Genomic DNA, 24,010 nt, shown 5'->3' with positions numbered 1-24,010 from the left:
TTTAAAGGAGTTCATTGCTAGATAAGTCAAGCTGTTAGAAAGCTCTTTTTAATTAAACAAAATACATATCTACAAGATATCCTTTGTTGTTTCTTGATTCTATGTTCCAAAAGAGAATCTATTTCTTACTAATTCAATAACCCTATAAGTTTATGTAAGTAGCTATCCACTTTTCCTTACATATTTTCTTCCTAAGTCTAAACACCCTTCTTTCCTTTTGCTATTTCTATTTGTCATGTTTGCAGATTTCTTACATTGAGATTACCTTCCTTAGAATTATTAACTGCCTTCTAATATTTGGTCTGATATTTATATAATACAATGAAATATCAATATGGCTCTGCTAATGAGGCCCAATTTCAGTAGCTTTATTGGCATATTAATCACTTATAGTATATTTGTGGTAATTAAACCCCAACATTAATTACCCTGGAGTCCGTTTTTTCATTATATGCTAGGGAAATTACTATAATTACTAGTATTTGGTAGATGACCTTTTATTTCCTGACCTCAGTTCCTTAGTCCAGTAGGATCTATATTTAAGGGATAAGGAAAATGGAACCCAAAGAATTTTAACAAAGGAACACACAAAGATAATAAGAAATGAGAGCAGGTTAAAGGTGGGGGGTGGAGGAAGATGAGCATAGTTGGGAGAGAGGCTCTTTCCAGCAACTGAAGTAATGGCTTGAGGGTTTGCCAGCAAACAGTATAAGGTGAATTATACACAGTTTTCCATGCTAATCTTCCTTGTTGCCCTCAAAATCTTTGGAGTCAAAGTACTGTATGGCTTCCACAATGTTCATACATTTTGATATAGACCAAGATGATAAACTTTCCTTCCAGTTAATCAGTGTGAGGAGAATATTTGGACAGTGGGAAATAATTCTGTTTCTGTGCAGCATTAGATATAAACAGGATGCTAGCAATAATATATTTCAGGGTGAAGTTCCTCATTGTCATATTTCTCCTTATGAATGGACCTGACACAAATGTTATTATGTTTTGAACTAACTTCTCTGGTACATTGTCCCAGAATAATCAATAAAAACAAAAATCTTTGTAATAAAACTATTCCTTTTTAGAGCTCCTATAATGAAAGTCTTTTACTCTCTTAGGAATGTCACCCGCTTTTGTAGGGTTAATTTAGGGAAGTCTCACCCAGGAACTCATTCCATGGCAATTTAAAACACAATCTGATTAGACATGAATAGGAATATCATCAAACCAGCTCTTTAAAGCTACAGATATGGTGTCTATAGGCAACTGATTTTTGAATTTAGAAACACAAACTCACATTGTACCTGTATAATTTAATCTTATTCATGTTAGAATAAATTAACAAACAGAAACTTCAATTAAATAGAGTCAGGAGACAAGAACAGGGCGCTCTCATGCCCTGCGACCATAGCAGAGCCCAACAACAAGGAAGAAAGACTCTTCTTCTTTCCTGGCAAGGACTAGGCCAATGAAAAGCCATGGACTCTCTGTTTACTATAGCCTTTCAAACTTCCATTTTCTCTCTATAAAAGTTTTTCTCCATCCCTTGTTGTACAGGACATCTCACACTACTTGCCGTGGTTGCAGACCCTGAAATGCAATTCTCTTCTGATCTCAAATAAACCCATATTTTCTAGAGAAATATTTGGCAGTCTATCTGTTTTAGGTTAACATTCTGGTGGCCCATTTGGAGACCAGAGCAGAACCCCAAAGGCTCTGGGGCTGGTGAGCCAATAGGTGTGATACCCACAATTGAGCCCTTGAGCTCACTGCTTTTCTTGCCAACCCTGAAGTTTGAAGGTACATATTTCTCCTGGATCTGAACTCAAGCCCTCTTTGCATTTGAAGCTCTTCAGGCTTTATTTGGGATCTATTTTAAGGTTTTGTCCTTCTCATTAAGGCCTGTTCTGTATGTAAGTATCTGTATGTATTTGGCACTTGGATCTGATTTTTTTTTTTATTTTATTTATTTTATTTATGGCTGTGTTGGGTCTTCGTTTCTGTGCAAGGGCTTTCTCTGGTTGTGGCAAGCGGGGGCCACTCTTCATCGCAGTGCACGGGCCTCTCACTATCGCGGGCTCTCTTGTTGTGGAGCGCGGGCTCTCTTGTTGTGGAGCGCGGGCTCTCTTGTTGTGCAGCACAGGCTCCAGACGCGCAGGCTCAGTAATTGTGGCTCACGGGCCCAGTTGCTCCGTGGCATGTGGGATCTTCCCAGACCAGTGCTCGAACCCATGTCCCCTGCATTGGCAGGCAGATTCTCAACCACTGCACCACCAGGGAAGCCCCTGGATCTGATTTTGAGATCAGATTGTTTCAACCAACGCTGGCTGAGAAGTCATAGCCCATTCCTTCAGGTACAGGAACTGCTTCACTGAAACTGTGTCACTTCAGCTGTCAGCACATTCCTTTGGAACAGGGGCTGTTCTCTGGAAACTGGCTGGAAAATCCTTAGCCTGTATTCTCCAGGACCAAGCTGTTTCCTTAGAATTGGCTGGTATTAGCTTGCAAACTGTTCAAATTGAGCTGTCTGAGTTATAATGTTTAAGCTGTTTGAAAGTTGTTCTTTAGAGGAAAAACCTCTGAGAAATGGGCAAGTTATCTAAATATTTTAAGGGTGCTCCTCCCCCCACTATAGGAACTCTGGCTAATTTTATGTTTAAAGACTACAATCCTTCCTCATGTGCATTTATTTCTAACTAGGTGGACTGATCTAACCAAAGGCAATTTAGAATTAACAGCCATTATGGGAAACTTTTGAAATCCTCAAACTTAATTTCCATAAAATTGAATTGGAACACAATAGCTTAAAAATGTCCAGAACTGAATGTTATGCCTATTTGGATTGGTATTTTGAGGTTTCCCAAAATTATAAGGAGTCTAAAATTGCCTCTCTGATAAATAAGATTTTAAGATCAACTGAGGCAAAGAAATAACTTTAAAAAGGTAAAATGGGGCTTCCCTGGTGGCACAATGGTTAAGAATCTGCCTGCCAATGCAGGGGACACGGGGTCAAGCCCTGGTCCGGGAAGATCCCACATGCCATGGAGCAACTAAGCCCGTGCACCACAACTACTGAGCCTGTGCTCTAGAGCCAGCATGCCACAACTACTGAAGCCTGCGCGCCTAGAGCCTGTGCTCCACAAGAGAAGCCACCGCAATGAGAAGCCCGCACACCGCAACAAAGAGCAGCCCCTGCTCGCTGCAACTAGAGAATGCCTGTGCACAGCAACGGAGACCCAGTACAGCCAAAAATAAATAAGTAAAATAAGTAAATTTATAAAAAAAAAAAAAAAAAAAGATAAAATGGGTCCCAAAGCCTCAGGGTCTTTTTCCTTGGCTTCTTTATTTCAGGCTTCACCTCCAGCACCATCTTCCTTTTTCTCTTCTTTGCTACAGCCTCCTCTATACCCTCAATTCCCCCATGCTTATTTTCTCCCCAAACTTTCTCTTTTCTCTGAAACTCTCCACACTTTCTTCTCCTCTGAACTTGTCAGAACCTGTCCCTTTAAAATTGTTTTCTGAGGATCCAGAGGCTAAACCCTTAATTTCTTAGATTCTGTGGACTAAAGAACTATGAGCCATAGTCAAAATTTTTCCCAAATTAACCAAAGGAATTCAATGTAAGAATTGAATTCAATGTAGTCATTCAAACTTATCAACTTGCTTTCTCTGAATTATATCAGCTAGTTCATATGTTTGTTGGTGAAGGCTAGAACCAGCATTGGATAAAAATATCGCTAATTGAAAAAAATACTGAACAGTCTCTATAATTACAAGCAGGAGTCCAGCCCACTAACCTATTATATGCTTGGAAAATTGCTAGGCTACTTCATGGAGCAATTCCTATGGCTTTTCCAAAGCCTGTAGATTGAACAAAATTCAGGCTTACACACAAAAATCTAATGAACCTGTCCATGACTATTACAATCCACTTCAGATTGGTTTTAAACAAAATTCAGGTCTTCCTTCAGATGTTGGTTCTACCCAGGTAGCTTTTAACTTTATGTATATTAATAGGCTGAACTGAGACCTTTCCTTTCTGGTATAAAGGACCAGAATGGAATGAGAGACTATCCATTCCAGATTTATTTAATCTGGCACACCAGCTCTATTGTACTTTATGGAAAAGAGACTGTTATAAATTTAAGTGCTTTCAATACATCCAGCCCTCTAACCAGCCTTTCCAGCATCCTCTCAGTCCTCAAAGATAGGGCTCTGAGGAACTAAGGGGCTATTACCAATTCTCCCTCGTAATCAGCTTAGAGAACAGATGGGGGATGAATCTGTTCCAGTCCTAACTGACACCGGAGCCATACTCTCCCCGCTCAACCCTGTAAAACAGCTCCTGCCTCAGAATACTAAAACAGTTCAAATACTGGGCATCTGTAATGTCAAGAAGCTTCTGTCTCTATTCCCTTTTGTTTAGGCCCTTTGAGAGATACACACTCTTTTCTCCTTAGTTCCTCCACCCCTATCCATTTATTAGGTCAAGACTTCTTAGAGAAGTGTCATGCCAGAATTTCTTTCTCCCAAATGAGGGGAATAATTCTATAATTGGACAGTAGTCATCAAAGTAACCAACCAGGTGAATTAAAGGGCCCTTTGACATTTTAAATTTGTTCCATCTCTGATAGTGCTAGAGCTGATTCTGGAAATACTGATCATTTGTCCCTATTGAATCAGCTACCATCCTCCTTATAGGCAAAATCTCTAAGTGATGCTGGCAAAATTCACAGTGCACCTTCCATCAAGATTCAAATAGATCCCTCAAAATGTCTTCCCAGAATTAATCAATACTCTATAAGTAAAGAATCACTTCAAGGTATAAAGCCCATAATAGAAGGTTACAAAGCTCAAGGCCTCATTATCCATTGTACTAGCCCCTGTAACCCCCCTATTTTACTGGTGAGAAAAACTAAGGGCCAAGTTTGGAGGTTTGCCTAGGACCTCCAAGCAATAAAAACATCGTTATTCCTTGACAACTTGATGTTCCTAATTTTCCTAAATTATCTATTTCTACTCCAGGTAAATTTTTATTGTGATTGATTTATGCAGTGCATTGTTTAATATTGCAGTTGATGAAGCTAGCCAATACCTTTTTGCCTTCACTTGCAAAGAAAACCAATTCACCTGTACAGTAATGCCTCAGGATTATACTGAGAGTCCTTGTTACTTCTTGCAAATCCTGAAAACGGATCTGTATGATGTGAAGTTCCCTAGAGTTTCTGCTTGTTGCAATACGTAGATGATTTGCTTCATTGCTCTCCATCTCAAGCATTCTCACAGGAAGACAGCATCCATTTGCTAAAGCTTTTAGCCCTAAAGGGACATAAAGTTGCCAAAAAAAAAATTGCCATTTGCCCAAACCCAGGTTTGATATTTAGGATGTCTGATATCAGAACAAGGGTTATACCTAGATCTAGGTAGACCTCATGGTGTTTTAAGATTCCCCAGCCCAAAATGAAGTGCCAACTGTGAGTTTTTCTCAAGCTATTTGGATATTACCAAAATTGGATTCCAAGTTTCTCTCGTAGCCAATCCTCTCTATTCTTTACTAAAAAATAACAACCCAGACCCCATTTTATGGGAAGAACCAGACAACATAGCCTTCAAGGCCTTAAAGGAGAGTTTAATTAACCCACCTGCCCTTGGGCATCACAATTATCAAATTCCCTTTTCCTTCTTTGTATATGAAAAGGAAGGGAATTCCCTCGGGCTACTCACCTAAAAACATAGGGACCACCATTAATCCACAGGGTCTTATAGCCAGCAACTGGACACTGTGGCATGGGGATGCCCTTTTTGCCTTACAGTCATCACTGCCACTGTTCTTTTGGTTAAGACCACCAAGAAAATTGCTATGGGGATCCTCTTTAATCATTTTTGTACCTTATGCACTATAAGCACTCCTGAATTCTCATCATACTTAACATTTCTCAGTCAGCTGCCTTACCTCCTATGAAGTCCTGTTGTTAACTGCTCCTCACTTAACTCTTTCATGCTGTAGTAACCTTAACCCTGCTACTCTTTTCCTCTCCATCACTGGCCATATCCTTAACAACTGCTTAACTCTGATGGGCCACCTCCTGACTCCTCATGATGATCTGCAAGGAATCCCTTTGGGTAATGACAACTTCTCATGAATCACTGATGGTTCTTAATTAAAAGGTGACAATGGAAAGTATTGTGCTGTCTATAATATTGCAACTCCTGTTGATGTTGTTGAGGAAGCATCTTTACCTATGGTAACTTCAGCCCAACAGGCTGAATTATACACTCTTACAGGGGCTTGTACTTTAGCCAAGGACAAAACTGCCAACATTTATATGATAGAAGATATGTTTTTGGAGTAGCTCATCATTTTGGGGTGTTGTGGAAGCAACGTGGCTTCAATACTTCCAACAGAAATAAAATTAAAAACGGCCCCTATGTTCAGAAATGTTTGGATGCAATTCTTTTAGCCACTACTTTAGCTATTGTTAAGATTATGGGTATTGTAAACTTGACTCTCTAGACGATATGGGAAACCATCTTGCTGATATTTCTGCAAGGAATGCTGCCCTTATTGGGACCAACAGAAGCCAAACCTCTGCCATGGTACAATTACAGAAAATACTGATGATTGATTTTCTGTCATTCTGGAGATTGGTCTCTAGCAGTGACCTATTAGATTCTTTATTTATCCCAACATTTGTATCAGTGATATGAATGTAGACATAAAAGAACAGGATTATCAAATTTCACATGACAAAATCTACACAAAAACTAACATGATAGGTTAACAGAATACAGATTCAAATTAACCATAATAGGCTACCTCTGATTTTAGTTATAAGGCTGAGAAGCTAAATGGGCTTAATAAATGTTGAACTAAAACAAATAGACTGCTAGATACTTCTCCAACAAAGATGGGTTTATTTGGGATTACCAGAGAATTGCAATTTGGGATCTGTTACCATGGTGAGCCATGTGCAATTTCCCACACAAGAGAAGGGAAAACTTTTACAGAGGGAAAAAGGAAGTTTGGAGGGCTATAGTAAACCTTTGGCTTTTCACAGGCTGAGTCCTTGCCAGGAAGGAAAAGGTTTTAGATTGAGTGGTATGAATGTTAATATTGTGACTAAAGACCTAAGACTTGACCATTATTCTTAAATGTGGATAAACAATTAATTAACTTACTAACAGAGTCTCTTTTCATACATTGTCTGTATGCAAAGTGAATTATTTGCTGATTTAAAATTTGGGGGCTGAATCAGCTCCTGATATTTAATATATTCAGGGATGTGAATTTGTGGGGTAAGTTGCAGAGCTTCTTTTTTAATAAGACTTTTTTTTTAGAGCAGTTTTAGGTTTAAGAGGGAGATACAGAGATTTCCCATATGCCCTCTGCCTCCTCAGATGCATAGCCTCCCCCATTATCAACATCACGCATCAGAATGGTACATTTTTTTTTACCAAGAAGGATGAACCTATATTGACACTTCATAATCATCCAAAGTTCATAGTTTACTTTAGGGTTCATTCCTGGTATTATACATTCTGTGGGTTTGGGCAAATATATAATGACATACATTCATCTTTATAGTATCATACAGACTATTTTCACTGTTCTAAACATCCTCTGTGCCTCTGCCTATTTACCTCTCCCCACCCTCCTACTCCTTCCCTCAGCAACCACTAATCTTTTTTTACTCTTTCTGCAGTTTTGCCTCTTTAGGAATGCCATATATTTGTGTGCAAGAATATGTTTAGTTTTTTAAGTGTAGTGTAAGCCCTGAGAGTTGGCTTTTCTTTTTGTAATATAAGTGCCTGTATTAAGCTCTGATTGTGAGGCATTCACTTCAAAGAGGCTATCTGGAATAAACACAGTGCCAGCCACAAGACTAGTATTATTTTTAATAGCAAAACATTATAAAGATCCGAGTATTCATCAATAGAGAGATGTAGAAATAAAGTGTGGTATAATACATCCACAAAATAGAATGGACATTATAAAAATGTACTGACTTAGAAACTGCCTACTATAAATAGAGAAAAAAATAGCAAGTTACAGAATGGTCTTATAAAAAAGAGGAAGCAAATAAACAAACACCCCTTCTCCTTAAGAAAACAAGAACAAGAACAAAAAATTCCTAAATTACACATATATATATATACATGTTTGTATAAACACAGAGAAAATTTTGGAAGGATATGATTAACTACTGGGGGATAGGATTGGAGGGAGGAAGAAACTTAATCCTTATATACTTTCGTATCATTTAAATTTATTTTAACAAGCATTTGTTGCTTTTTATTACATGTAATAATATTTTTTAAAATGCTGGTACAAAGGTTAAGGAAAGCAAGCATTACAATTACTTTTTAGTAAACGGTTGTTATTTGCAAAAAGAGCTCCCTGAGCTGAGGAATGTCAGAGCTCCACTTAGCAAGAACACTCTAGGCACAGATGAACAAAACATTCCTTTTTCTGTATGAGTTCAGCCAGGGAATGAGGTAGCACGAATCCTCCATGCGGAAAAGTGGAGTCATCCAAGCCCTCCTGGCCTTTGAAGTCAAGAGGGGAACTGGCATATCTCTCTGCATCTTATGGCTGAAATACAACTTTCTGGCCCCCATTTCAGTGAACTTTGAACTTCCTCATAATTCACACTCATTTATAATCTATAACTTCCATGTGAGGGGTAAAATTTTCTGTTTTACTGCCTAGTCTGAACTAGTTATAGAATGACTCCACTTTAAACCCAAGGTCTCATTTACATCTTGAAGCCCTAGCGTTTAAAAGGGACAGACACTGGCAGAGAGAGAGAGAAGCCTAGGAAAGCATCCAGGATGGTGTGGCGTCTGGGGCGCCAGTCACTGCTCTCCCCATCGGGCTCATATTGTAAGGGTTGTATCAGGAGTGTGGAAGTTCTCTGTCTGCCTAGTACCTAACAGTTGACAAGGCATCCCTGGTTTGCAAAGCTCTTCTGCCACGATATCTCAGCTGTCTCCCACAACGAGCCTGGGGGCCTAGGAGAGCTATATCAACCGCAGTTTACTGATGAGGAAACCAAGACTTAAAGACACTAAAGCGATGACCCCCAAGTCACTCAGCAATTTGGTCACAAAGCTCAGGACAGAATCATGTCTCTTTATTCTGCTGTCTCCTTCAGGCAGAGCTTCGTTTTTATCTCTTTCACTGCTTCTGTTTCCAACATAGATTTTGTTTGATAAAAAGAGGTCTGCTGCTTTAAAATGTTTGAAAGCTAATGATCCAGGATAATGCTTCCAAATCCCCAACTGATATTAACATTCATCATTTGGGAATGACAAATTGGAATTTCCAGAAATTCTCAGAAATTCCTGAAATAAAAAATTATTCCACATTTTCCATAACATTTTATTAACATGCTTTCAAATAGTAAGTGGCCCTAATAATAGTGAATAATTTTCTGTGGTGGTATGATGCTAAAAGTTTCAGCTGTTTTCAGTAAAAAAAATATGTTTTTATAATCTATTATTATTATGAACCAACACATCATGACAAGATTATTTCAATAGCATGTAAAAATGATCTCTATTTGATACGACACAAGATATAGAAAACATTTAAAAGAAGGGAATATTAACACAAAATAAATGCCAAATGAAATCACTTAAAATTTGAAAAAGAATACCACAAGATTTTGATATTTAAAAGTTGTTATTTTTAAATGAACTTTAAAAACACAAAGCATTAAATCACTCCATCTGATAGTCTTGATCTTTGCTTTGTAACAAATATTCAAGACAGAAAACTTTCATTTTGCATTGATGGTTGAATTAAGAGTGTGCCCCTCACATCTTCAAGTTGGGTGTTAGGGTACGTGCTTCATAGAAGCTCATGTCCTTTGAAACAAATCTTGAACTGCTCTGCTTTGCTGTCTTAACAGGTCAACTGGAACTGAGGGTTTTGTAATATAGCTTTGGAAATGTTCTGTATCATTTAGATTTGGGTACTTCCACCCTTTGGGGTGGTTTTGTCAACAGCAAGTAGATGTTAGGTCCCCTGGATTCGGAGTCAGACAAGACCAGCCCTGCCACTTGACATATGTGTGCTCCTATATATGTCTTCCTCAGTAATAATAAAATATTAGTAAAGCTTACCATCCTAAGTTGTTTGAAGGATTGAGGTAACCATACATATAAAGGATTTAACATAATACACAGTAAGTAATAAGTGCCAAAAAGATATAAGTTGTTTTGATTATATTCATACTCATTGTTTCAAGCAAGTTATGTTTCCATAGTCATGGATAGCTCTGTGAAGAGTCCGACAGCTTTGTGGTATATAGCTAAGACTTTTTGGATTGTTGGTTTGTCAACTGTCTACAATAAAATATTGTTCTTTGAAAAATATCATCTGTTACACAAAATCAATTGTAAAATATCATATTAATGCTTGTAATAAATGCTATCTATTGGGATATAGAAATAGCTTCATTTTAATTTGTGAATTTTTATTTTATTATTTTCTTTGAGATATGGGAAAGTGAGAATGAAGAGATACTGTGGAATTTGACCAAGAAAAATATAGTTTTGGCTTGTGGAGCAAGAATTCTGGGAAGCTGATGACAGGAAGATAGCTCTCTATCCTCCACCAATGACTCCTATGTGTCTGTTTCTCCTGAGTCAAATAGATGCTGATTCCCACAGGAGTCTGTGTGCAGGTGAGGCCACTGTGTTCCATGGTGGCCATGGTGTGGACAACTGATGCAGAACCATGAACTCTTGGGCTGGATTAGTCCCTGGAAGCCAGAATTCACATAGTGAAGCCAAGGAGAAACTGAACAGATCCTTCCTGCTCTATGTAGAGGTGATTAGGAGTACACTGGGTCATCAAGAGGTTTTCTCGAGCTGCCTCGTGAAAGAACTATTGACTTGCTTGCTTTTATTCTATCAGTCTTCTCAGAGTCGAAGCCAATGACCTACGTGATCTGGCAACTCTGACATCATCTCCCATTGCTCTCTCACTCTCTTCCTTTTACTCCAGTCACTGGCATCATTCTGATTCCTGAATATCAGTCACACTCCTCCCTCAGGATCTTTGTAACTGTTGTATCCTCTATCTTTGTCAAGTACTATGGAATATACTTATTTTAACTTCTTATATCTATGAATGCATTTATTACATTTATTTTCTGCCTCTCTCAAGCAATATCATCTCCATCAGTCCTTAAAAAGGAAAGAGTTAAAAAAAAAACACTATGCACAGTGGAGACAACTTTGAAATTTAAGAACAAATTTAACAAAAAAATCGATAGGGCCTTCATGAAAAAGACTGAAATTTTAATGAATGCTGTAAAATATAGGATATATAAGCAATGCTTTTGGATGAGAAGAATCAATATTTTAAAAAATCAATACATTAAAAATTAATAACAACACCCGACAATTTCTAACTTTCAAACAATTGGCTAAAATGATCTTTCAATATACAGGGGAAAAATAAATGTCCATGAATATACAAGGAAAATATTGGAAATGCATTATAATTTAGTATATAATTCACAGTAACAGGGCCATTGAATATTTTTTCCAATGATTCAGTATGAAAAATGATTTTGCCAACCATGTCCATTAGCTTTCAAATATGGTTTATTTGTCAGCAACTCAATTATATATACTCACAAACATATTATAATTATTAAAAGTTTTGCTAATCTATTTCTAGTCCTGTTTAAACCTCATAGTATATTTCTTCCTATCATAATTATACTGTGATAACTTTTAAATCTTAGGGACATAAGACTACCAGAAATGGGTTTGTTTATATGTTCTAAAAACAAATAATAAAGCATTTAAAAAATAAGTCTGGTAATTTCTAGTCAATATGTAGAATTAGTTTGCTTTCAATGTTTGTATATATTTTTTCTAAGTACGATACCTGTGGGTCTAGTGCCTTCTGAGTTAATGTAACAAGAAAGGAACTCTGTCCATTCCCCTCCCATTGAATTTAGTCAGATGTTTTCCTTCAATTTCTCTAGCCCATTGATTCTTGTTATGTTCATGATAGCAACATTCTTAACATTTTTCTGATTGTGAAAATGATCCATATATATATTATGAAGACTCAAACAATACAGAAGAGAAGAAACACATACTCAAACACACACAAGTGCAGGATAGAAGAGAAAGTTAAACTCATTCTTAATTTCAATATTGTACTTACTGAATACAAAACAATTCCAGTCTGGGAATATATGAAATTTAGGTGTGGTAGCCTGGTCTAGCCAAATCCATCTTAACTAACCAACCTGTGTCGATGCACTGCCAACCTCTGGACCCTGAGCATATAGATATTTCCTTTCTGGATTGATAACATGAAACAGAAACCATCTGTCTTCCTCTTATCTCCTTTTCTTCTTCCCGGCAATTCCTCTGAATTTTCCACTCCTATCTCTTTGAAATGTCTACCTCCTATAACTTCAACTACTTTCTTTCTTTTTTGTTTTCTTTCCCTCAGCCAAAATTTAGGCTTATCTCTCCCATCCGAAAAAGTCATCTGTTGTCTCTACTTTTCCCTATACCGACTATAGAGTCTAAAAGCATTTCTACTATCTTATTTTCCATTTATTTCTCAATTACTTGCAATCTGGCTTGCTTTATCAACTCTCTATGGAAGTGATTCTGGCATAGTTCACCAATGACCTCTGTATTTCCAAATTCAGTGGAAACAATTTAGCTTTTATTTACTGATCCTCCATGGCTCTCTGCTCCCTGATATCACATCCTTCTGGTTCTCATACTTTTGCAGATATTTGTTTCTTTCACAACTTATATTTCCCACATAAACCTTAAATGTCCTTGTTCCATAGGATACATTACGTAGCAAATCCTTATTTGCTAAAATGAGATGGATAATCTTATCTTTTAAAATGTTTTCAATGATTACCCACATATACAAAATTCCCAAAACTCTAGTTCCCCCAGAGATCTCTGTCCTCAGCTACAGATTCACAAACTCAGTTCTCTACTGGACGTTTCCATCTGGGTATGACAGTGGCATCCCAAATTCAACAGATTTAAAACAAAACTGATTTTACCTTAGGCATCTTCTTGTATGCTCCCTGTCTTAACTGGTAGTACCACAATCCACTTAGCCAGAAACCAGTTTTTCTCAAAATTTATCTATCTTTCAGGGTTCGAATCAAGATGGCAGAGTAAGAGAACATGGAGCTCACCTCCCCCCATGAACACATCAAAGATACATCTACATTATGAATAATCCTCACTGAAAACTAACAGGAAACTGGTAGAAGAACTTCCATACAACAAAGGCTGTAAGAAATATACACATGTAATTGAGTAGGAAGGGAAGAAAATTGATTGGGTTGGGATCTGTGCCCCTGGGAGGGGATCAGAGGAAAAGAGACATTACATGGGCAGATACCACCCTGGGAAGTGAGCAGGTTGAGCCACAGATTGGGCGCTCTAGTCCTAGGGTCCTACACAGGGGAGATAAACCTCCTTGGCTGGTTGGAGGACACTGGGACAAACAGAAGACCTGTGGGAAGCCTGGACTCCATTCATGAGGAGTCTGCATATGCTGGCTAGACCTTGAGGCAGGGCAGAGAGAGGTCTGCTCTAATGGCTGCCAGGTTTCCTGAAACCACCATGTCATGTGTTCCAGCCCAGACCGAGTGAATGCTGTGGCCCTACTCACTCATGTCACAGCATGGCACAGGATCTAAAGTGGCCACAACCCAGTAAAAGACATGACCATGGGATGCAGAAGTGACTTGGTCCAGGGACAGAGACTGCATGGGGTGGTGGTGGCCATTGCTTGTTTTCTCAAGCAGTGCCTCAGAAGCAGCCCAGATCTCTGATGGTGGCTACTCCACCATAGCTTACCTCGTATACATGCCAAGAATCCATGCAGGCCCCACCTGCCCTGTGGAGCAGTTCCACAACAGGGCAGGGATGGCAGAGGCTGGGGCACTCATAGGCTGTGGGGGACAAAAGGGGCTTGCATCCAAGGCTGCATCCGAGCAGAGGTGCAGGTTCTTGCACAGGCAGAGCACTGGTACTCTGTCTGTACATGGGCCCCACTTGCTTCAACACTCCCCCTCTCCAGGACAAGGGTCCTGGTACAGGGAGAAGGAGAAACACACACTTAAAGGGAACAGAGCAAGCTTGGGCCCAACCCACAGGGCTTCTGCTCTAGCAACTTGGGATCAGACTCTGCCTCCAATAGGGTGGTGCTGGCCACTGAGCAGATGGGAAGACCTGAGTCATACCTGGTGCCAGCTCTAGCCTCTCCAGCTCCAGCCCCACTTCCCAAAAAGGTGATAGCTGCCAGCACTCCCTGAGAAAAGATGTTCCTAGAGTCCTCATCAAATCAGGTCTCCCACCAAAGGCACTGGGCACATTCAGTCTGTATAGGGATCCTCCCACATAAGAACACCTCTTCAAGACTGCAATACTTAACTGTTTCACCTAAATTCATAGAGGCAGAGAAAGTTAAGCAAAATGAAAAGGCAGAGGAACTACTCACAATTGAAAAAGCAAGAGAGAAACATCTGAAAAAATAAATAATGAAACAGAATTAAACAATTTACCAGATAAAAAATTCAAAGCATTGGTAATAAAAAAACATTAACTGGATTAGGGAAAAGAATTGATATAAACATTGAACACGTTAATGAGGAACTAGAAAATAAAAAATACCTAATCAGAAATGAAGAATTCAGTAGCTGAAATAAAAAACACACTAGAAGGAATGAACAGCAGACTAAGTGATACAGAAGAATGCACAAGTCATCTGGAGGATAGAATAGTGGAAATCACCCAATCAGTACAGCAAAAAGAAAAACAAATTTTAAGAAATAAAAGCAATTTAGAGATCTCTGGGATAACATTAAGCATACCAATATTCGCAACTCGAAATTCACACTCAACATTCTCCCAGAAGAAGAGAGAGAAGGGGAATGAAAATGTATTTGAATAAAGTATAGCTGAACACTTCCCAAACCTGAAGAAGGAAACAGATACTCAGGTACAGGAATCATAGAGGGTCCCAAACAAGTTGAACCCAGGCAGACCCACATCAAAACACATCATAAGTAAAACAGCAAAAGTTAAAGAGAATTTTAAAGGCAGCAAGACAAAAACAAAGAGTCATATACAAGGGAATCCCCCTAAGGCTATCAGCTGATTTCTCTGCAGAAACTTGGTGGGCAAGAAGGGAGTGGCATGACATATTCAGAGTGATAAAAGGGAAAAACATGCAATCTAGGATGCTCTACCCAGCAAGATTATTATTTAGAATGGAAGGAGAGATAAAGAACTTCTCAGAAAAAGAAAAACAAGAGTTCATCAATACTAAACCTACCCTAAAGGAAAGGTTAAAGCATCTTCTCTAAGTGGAAAAGAAGCAAGAATCTATAGGAAATGGAAAATCTCACTAGGAAAGGCAAATATATAGTCATGACTGAGGATCAACCACTTAAATAAGCCAGAATGAAGATTAAAAGTTAAGGGATAAACCTGAAGATGTAAAATATGAGATCAAAAACACAAAATGTGGGGGGGAGAGGAGTAAAAAATGTGATCTTCCTGAATGTGTTTGAACTTATGTGACTAACAGTTTAAAACAAGAAAATATAGGTCAACATATATGAACCCCAAGGTAAATGCAAGTCAAAAACCTACAATAGATTCACAAAAACTAAAAAGAGAGGAACACAATCATACTAGTAGAAGCACAAGGGAAGAAACAGAAAGAATAAATAAACAGAGAAGAACAACAAAAACAACTGGAAAGTAAGTAATAAAATGGCATTAAGTACATACCTATCAATAATTACTTTACATGTCAATGATTAAATGCTCCAATCAAAAGACATATGGTGGTGGATTGAATAAAAAACAAGATCCACATATAAGCTGCCTGCAAGATATTAACTTCAGAGCTAAAGACCCACACAGACTGAAAATGGAGAGATAGAAAAAGATATATCATGCAAACAGAAATAAGAAGAAAGTGGAGGTACAAGACTTATATCAGACAAAACAGACTTTAACACAAAGGCTATAACAAAAGATGAAGAAGTGCATTATATAATGTTAAAGGGATCAATATAAGAAGAGGATATAACATTTGTAAACATATATACACCCAGTACAGAAGCACCTAAAGATATAAAGGAGATATCAACAGACATGAAAGGAGAAATTGAGAATAATACAATAATAGTGTGGGACTTTAACACCCTAGTTACATCAATGGACAGATAATTCAGACAGAAAATCAATAATGAAACAGTGGTCTTAAATGCACAATAAATATCTACAGGACATTCCATCCAAAACAAGCAGAATACACATTCTTTTCAAGTGCACTTGGATTGTTGTACAGGATAGATCACATGCTATGCCACAAAACAAATCTCAGCAAATTTAAGAAGACAAATTATTTCAAGCATTTTTCTGATCACAATGGTATGAAACTAGAAATCAATTACAGGAAGAAAAATGGAAAAAGAACAAACATGTGGAGACTAAACAACATGATACTAAAAAACCACAGGGTCAACAACAGTAAAATCAAAGAGGAAATCAGAAAATACCTCAAGACAAATGAAAATGGAAACACAACACTCTAAAATCTATAGGTTGCAGCAGAAGCAGTTTTAAAAGGAAAGTTCATAGTGATACAGGGATTCCTCAACAAACAAGACAAATCTCAAATAAGTACTCTAACCTACCTCTTGAAAGAATTAGAAAAAGAAGAACAAACAAAGCTCAACTTCAGCAGAAGGAAGGAAACAATAAAGATCAGAGAGGAAATAAATGAAATGGAGATTTTTTAAAAACAGAAAAAATCAATGAAATCAAGAGCTGATTTTTTTGTAAAGGTAAACAAAAATGATCATCCTTTGGCCAGGCTCACCAAGAAGAAAAGAGAGAGGACCCAAATAAACAAAATAAGAAAGGAAAGAGAAGAAATAACAACCGATACCACAGAGATACAAAAAAATAGTAAGAGATTACTACAAACAGTTATATGCCAACAAATTGGACAACCTAGAAGAAATTAAGAAATTTCTAGAAACATACAACTAGCTAAAACTGAGTCAAGAAGAAACAGACAATCTGAACAGACTGATCACTAGTAGTGGAATTAAATATGTAATTAAAAGAAAAAAAGACTCAGCAAGCAAAAGTCCAGGACTGGATGGCTTCACTGGGGAATTCTCCCAAACATATAAAGAAGTAATACCTATTCTTCTCAAAATACTCCCCAGAATTGAAGAGGATGGAATAATCCCAAATTCATTCTCTGAGTCCAGTACTACCCTGATAACAAACCCAGAAAAATACACTACAAAACAAAATCACAGGCCAATATCTTAGATGAATATAGATGCAAAACTCCTCAACAAAAACAATATATAAAAAGGATCATACACCACGGTCAAGCTGGTTTTGTTCCAAGAACGCAAGAATGGTTCAATATTCACAAATCAATCAATGTGATACACCACATTAACAAAAGCAGGATAAAAATCACATGATCATCTCAGTAGATGCAGAAAAAGCATTTTACAAAATTCATTGTAAAATGAATTTTATCATTTTACAAAATTCATTGTAAAATTCATTCATTTTATCCATTCATGATAAAAACTCTTATCAAAGTGGGAACAGAAGGAACATAGCTCAACATAATAAAGGTCATTTAAAACAAGCCCTCAGCTAACATCATACTCAACAGTGAAAAGCTGAAAGTGTTTCCTCTAAATTCAGGAACATGACAAGGAGGTCCACTCTCACCACTTCTATTTAACATAGTATTGAAAGTCCTATCCCCAACAATAAGACAAGAAAAAGAAATAAAAGGCATCCAAATTGGAAAGGAAGAAGGAAAACCATTACTCTTTGCAGATGACATGATACTTTATATACAGAAGTCTAGGGGACTTTCCTGGTGGTACAGTGGTTAAGAATCCACCTGCCGGTGCAGGGACACAGGTTCGAGCCCTGGTCTGGGAAGATCCCACATGCCGTGGAGCAACTGGGCCTGTTTGCCACAACTGCTGAGCCTGTGCTCCAGAGCCCATGAGCCGCAGCTACTGAGCCCATGTGCCACAACTACTGAAGCCCGCATACCTAGAGCCTGTGGTCTGCAACAAGAGAAGCCACTGCAATGAGAAGCCCACACATCGCAATGAAGAGTAGCCCCCACCCATCACAACTAGAGAAAGCCCACATGTAGCAACGAAGACCCGACGCAGGCAAAAAATAAATAAATTTAAAAATAATAAATAAATATGAAACTGGAAAAAAAAAGAAAACTCTAAAGCCTCCAACAAAAAGCTATTAGAACTAATAAATGAATTCAGTAAAGTTGTACAAGATTAATATACAGAATTCTATCACTTTTATATACACTAATAATGAAATACAGAAAGAGAAAGTGAAAAAACCAATCCCGTTTGAAACTGCATCAAAAAGAATAAAATACCTAGGAATAAACGTAATCAAGGAGGTGAAAAGCCTATACTCTGAAAACAATAAAACACTGATGAAGCACACTGAAGATGATAAAAAGAAATGGAAAGATATTCCATGCTCTTGGATTGGAAGAATTAATATTATTAAAATGGCCATACTTCCCAAAGCAGTCTACAGATTTAATGCAATCCCTATCAAAATACCCATGACATTATTCACAGAACTGGAACAAATAATTGTAAAATTCATATGGCACCACAAAAGACCCCAAATTGCCAAAGCAATCTAGAGAAAAATGAACAAAGCCAGAGGCATCACATTTCCAGATGTCAGACTATATGACAATGCTACAGTAATCAAAACAGCATGGTACTGGCACAAAAACAGACATATAGATCAATAGAACAGAACAGAGAGCCCAGAAATAGCCCATGCACCCTATGGTCAATTAATCAATGATAAATGAGGCAAGAATATGCAATGGAGAAAAGACAGTCTCTTTAATAAGTGGCACTGGGAAAACTGGACAGTTATGTGTAAAACAATGAGATTAGAACATTTCCTCACACCATATACAAAAATAAACTCAAAATGGATTAAAGACTTAAATGTAAGACATGAAACCATAAAAATCCTAGACGAGGACACAGGAATGACATTCTTTGACATAAATTATAGCAATATTTTTTTTGGATCTGTCTCCTAAGGAAAAAGAAGTAAAAGCAAAAATAAACAAATGGGACCTAATTAAACTTAAATCCTTTTGCACAGCAAAGGAAACAAATGACAAAATGAAAAGACAACTTCCAGAATGGGAGAAAATATTTGCAAATGATATGACCAACAAAGGGTTAATATCCAAAATATATAAACAGCTCAAACAACTCAATGTGAAAAAAAGAAACAATCCAATCATAAAATTGGGCAACAACCTGAATAGACATTTTTCCAAAAAAGACATACTAATGATTAACAGGCACATGAAAAGTTGCTCAATATCAGTAATTATTAGAGAAATGCAAACCAAAACAACAATTAGATATCACCTCACACCTGTCATAATGGCTATCATCAAAAAGTCTACAAAGAACAAGTGTTGGCAAGGATGTGGAAAAAAGGCAACCCTTGTACACTGTTGGTGAAAATGTAAATTGGTGCAGCCAATATGGAAAACAGTATGGAGGTTTCTCAAAAAGACAAATATAGAACTGATCCAACAATTTCACTCCTTGGTATATATCCAGAAAAAAATGAAAACACTTATTTGAGAATATACATGCACTCCAACGTTCATTTCAGCACTATTTACAATAGCTGAGATATGGAAGCAACCCAAGTATCCATAAACAGACAAATGGATTAAGAAGATGTGGTGCATATGTGTGTATATATGAAATTTTGCCATTTGCAGCAATGTGGGTGGACCTAGAGAATATTATGCTTAATGAAATGTCAGACAGAGAAAGACACAATACTGTATGATAACACTTATATGTAGAATCTAAAAATAATACGAGGGATGTGTATAGCAAAACAGAAAGAGTCACAAATATAGAAAACAAACTTGTGGTTACCAGTGGGGAGAGGGAAGGGGCAAGGGGAAAGCTAGAGGTATGGGATTAAAAGATACAAACTACTATGTATAAAATAGATAAGGAACAAGGATACATTGTATAGCACAGAGAATTATAGTCATTATCTTATAATAACTTTTAATGGGGTACAATCTGTTAAAATACTGAATCACTATGCTGTATTCTTGAAACTATTATAATATTGTAAATCAACCATACTGCAATGAAAAATAAAAAGATGTACCAATGACATAGATAAAAAATCTCTTTCACTAACTCATTTCTAATCAATTGCTCTACGTGTATAGATCTTACATCCCAAATATTTCTCAAATAATTTTCCTCTTTTCTTCCTTAGTACCACTAACATACTTAAACTATCTGCTTTCTATACACAGTCATAAAGATGTAACCAAAATACAATTCAAACCACATTAGTCAACTGTTGAAATCTTTCAGTCCCTCATTAACACATTCAGGATAAAGCTCAATCTCTTAGAGTGCACACATGGCCCCTCTGCCTCTGTCACCCTCTATCCCATCACTTCCCAACACCGTGTTTATCATAATCCAGTTGCTAGCAAACTCCCCATTCACTATGCTATTTGTCATTTCTGCTCCTTGTTTAATTTCATCCCTTTGTTCTGGAATCCTTTCCTGTTGTGAGCTCCCATATCTGCTCTTTACCTGGGTAATTCCTATGTAAGACTTGGCTCAGGCCTTACTCCCAAAGTCTTTCTAAGTCTTCTTGCTATTCTTTTTTCACCCCATTGTGTTAAATACTCTTTCTATGGACCTTCCAATGCCTCTCCCTATCATCATCCTCACACAGTATGTTACATTTAGCTTTGTAGGTTCATGTATTGCCTTCCCAACAGACTCACAGCCCAATGCGGGCAAAGACTGTGTACAAGTTGGCACCTGTATAACCTGTTCTTAGCACAGTAGTTGGCATGTGATTGGATTCAGTACATATTTTTAATGGATAAATGCATTGTATCTTTTACTAGAATTCTCGAATAGTCACTTAGAGAGTGCCAACTAAATGGAAAATAGCACAGGCATTTTGGCCAAAGACATATTGTGTGTTCTATTTTTCTGATTTTCACCTCATTTAAATTATATTAAGATTCAAGAACATTTGAAAATGCATCTTGAAAACAAATTAACAGTACACTGAATAACTACTTGTTAAACGTTTTGATGACAGTTGTAATTTTTTCTCCATTTCTCTGGTACACATCCAAAGAGGAGGTTACAATCATTGTTTTATTTAACCATGTTTACACATTCCCATTCCTTTACTCTGCAGAGGTTTTCAATAAACTTAAAATGTTCTTAGACACAAGAACAAATATGATACAATCTACCGCAAAATTAGACATGAGCTAAACATGATCTAATAATATCCATTATGCGTTTATTTTACATTTTAATATTTATTTGTGCTCTGCTAGACCTGAGCCAAGTCTTAAATGATTGGCTTTAGTACACTGAGACATGACTGAGTTTCATACGGGTAAGAAAAAAATAGAAACCAATGGAGAGATATCAACTACACCACATATGTGTTTAAAAATAATTGTAGACTAAGAACATATTTTAGATGATTTAAAGAAAGCATTTTATATGAATCATATCATGAAATGCATAAAAATATGATTTTTAATACTTATTTGATATTCCTAATAACTCTGAATACCGCAGAGTAGAAAATTAACTCCTTACTTTCACATACCAGAGGGTGATAACATCCTGCTTTTCAGATGAAGAAAACTAGTGCACATAATCCTCTGCTGCTCTCTTAGATCTGTGATGTCATGATTTGTAACTGCAAGAAGCCCTGGCTAGAGGTGCCATTTCACCTTCAGTTCCATGTATCCACAAAAGATTTTGTGTTAACATCTAAGGATTTTAGGATTACTAGGTAAACAGTTTCCTGCCACATTCTTTCTTCTTGATTTTTAAAAATCTATTTCAATCATATACTTTTTAAAAAACAGATTTATTTAGATATAATTCACATACAATAACATTTACCCTTTCAAAATGTACTGTTCAGTATTTTTTGGTATATCCAGAGAGTTGTGCAACAATCACCACCAAGCAATAATAAAGAGCCCAAAACACACAATAGTCTGGCTGTCAGCCCAGACCATCCCTACTCTTATGTTCCTTGCCTGCTCACTCTTAAATTCCATCTCCATCTGCTTCCTGACTTTTTGATCCTTTTTCTCATGTAACGCTTGCTTCTGCCCTGGAGATTTGGCATTTATATTTTGTCTCTGATTTCTGACAGTCTTCAAGAACTTTGGCATAGAGCTGCTCACCAGCTCTCTCATTTTGGTTACCTCCCGGGGTGCTCCTGCCTTAGCTGTTCTTTAAAAATCTATGCATGGTTATAGCCCACCCCAACACTCCAGCCAGTTAACTATTTCCTGTAAGAGGGTCATGCAAACATTTTGCTTCCAATTTTTGTTTCTTGGGACTCAGTCTTCAATGAAGCTCTAACAACATGGATGAGCCCAGAATCTCTTGATATACATCGCTTGTGAAACAAGAGGTGAAGAAAAAGTAGAGACCTTGTTGAGGAGAAATTTAGGGCATCCCCGGGAATTGGGAATTGCTTCTAGGCCAGGTACATAAAGATATGAGGTATATATACCCCAGGGAGGTGCAGATGAGTTGCCTGTGGCTCCTGAGTCTAGATCATCCCTGAAGGCTTTGCACAGATATACACGGGTGATTCTCAGCACAGAATGAACCACGTCTCAGAGTTCATATTGGGAGTAGGAGAGTATGTGAGGGAGCATTTTTGGCTGTCACTTTGATAGGGACATTATTGGCACTGAAAGGACAGGGACCAGAGATGTTGAACTTCCTGCAGGACATAGGTCAGCCCTGCACAAAGAGTATTTGTTAGTGTCCTGCATGACTTTGAATGCCTAATGGGAGACGTGAAAAAATAGGTGTCATCAAGTGTTGAATGAGTCTGAATGGGTGAAGACTACTGACCTATCCCATCAGCTCTCTACATGTCTGCTGCCTTTGGTCTTACACCCTGCCCTAACCAGTGACGTGGGCCACAAACCCTGCCCTGCCCTCCTGGGGCTGCCCTGAACACCAACCTGACCTCTGACAGGGAGATCTTTCTTTTCCTTTTCCTCAGAATAAGCTGGTTATGAGGTCCAGGAAGAGCTATGGTTGGACAGCTCCAGCACTGGGAAAGGGTTCCAGAGCCAGAATAAGAGTGTGGACTCTGCACCCAGACCATGTAGATTTGAACTACAGCTTTGCAACTTACTTACTATCAGTTAAGACCTTGAGGAAAACACCAAACTTTCTCTTGCCTCAGTTTCCCCCTCTGTAAAAATGGGGTAATATTGGTCCCTGTCCTAGAGGTTTGTTGTAGGATTAAATGTGTCAATAAGTATAAAGTGCTTGTGAGAGGATCTGGTATAGAGTAAGTAATATGTTAGCTATTATTATCAAGAAGCCTACATCACTGATGACTTATCCTGGCATAGGAAGGTCAAATGCCACATCAATCAAGATATGTGACCTTGAGCATTTCACTTTATCCATCTGACTTTGTGTTTCTTACTGTAAAATGAGATGAATAATTCCTGCCTCTATTTGTCCCACAATGACTTAAAGGTTATCTTGCAAAGGCTCAGGGCACACAGCAGCAAGCACCGCATAATGCAGGCAGGAACTCACAGGTGAGTGTCAGCAGGAGCAAGAGTCCCCTGCTTTTACAATTTCCTGGAGAGATGTGTTTGGGGCATAGGGCTGGGTGCTGGCAGAGGTACTTTGCCTCCTGCTGTTTTCTCTTTTTAATGGGGAGTGCATAACAGTGATATGCCTTTGGGGAATAGACGCTTTGAGCTTTGGTGCCAGTTTTTTAAAGATGTACTGGAAAAAGCCAGCTCTCTAGCACCTGGAGACGGTGAAGGAAG

General features: G+C 37.8%; 1 protein-coding gene across 3 annotated transcripts in view; it reads right to left on the bottom strand.

Annotated features, from left to right (window-relative positions):
* Nucleotides 1-5,277: 5,277 nt before the first annotated feature.
* LOC132364512 (phospholipid scramblase 4-like) overlaps nucleotides 5,278-24,010 on the bottom strand; it is a 68,471-nt gene continuing 49,738 nt past the window's right edge. For 2 of the 3 annotated variants that reach the window (XM_059920143.1, XM_059920145.1), the window contains one exon: nucleotides 10,536-10,766. In XM_059920143.1, coding sequence (XP_059776126.1) covers nucleotides 10,629-10,766 — 138 coding nt within the window. In that variant the 3' untranslated portion in view covers nucleotides 10,536-10,628. Of the gene's footprint in view, nucleotides 5,317-10,535; nucleotides 10,767-24,010 lie in introns of those variants that run through there. The other variant, XM_059920152.1, reaches the window with a different exon arrangement.

Source organism: Balaenoptera ricei, chromosome 4, assembly GCF_028023285.1.
Source record: "Balaenoptera ricei isolate mBalRic1 chromosome 4, mBalRic1.hap2, whole genome shotgun sequence".
Classification (NCBI taxonomy): domain Eukaryota; kingdom Metazoa; phylum Chordata; class Mammalia; order Artiodactyla; family Balaenopteridae; genus Balaenoptera; species Balaenoptera ricei.
Note: the sequence above shows the minus strand (reverse complement) of the source record. Positions and strands in the feature narration are given on the sequence as shown.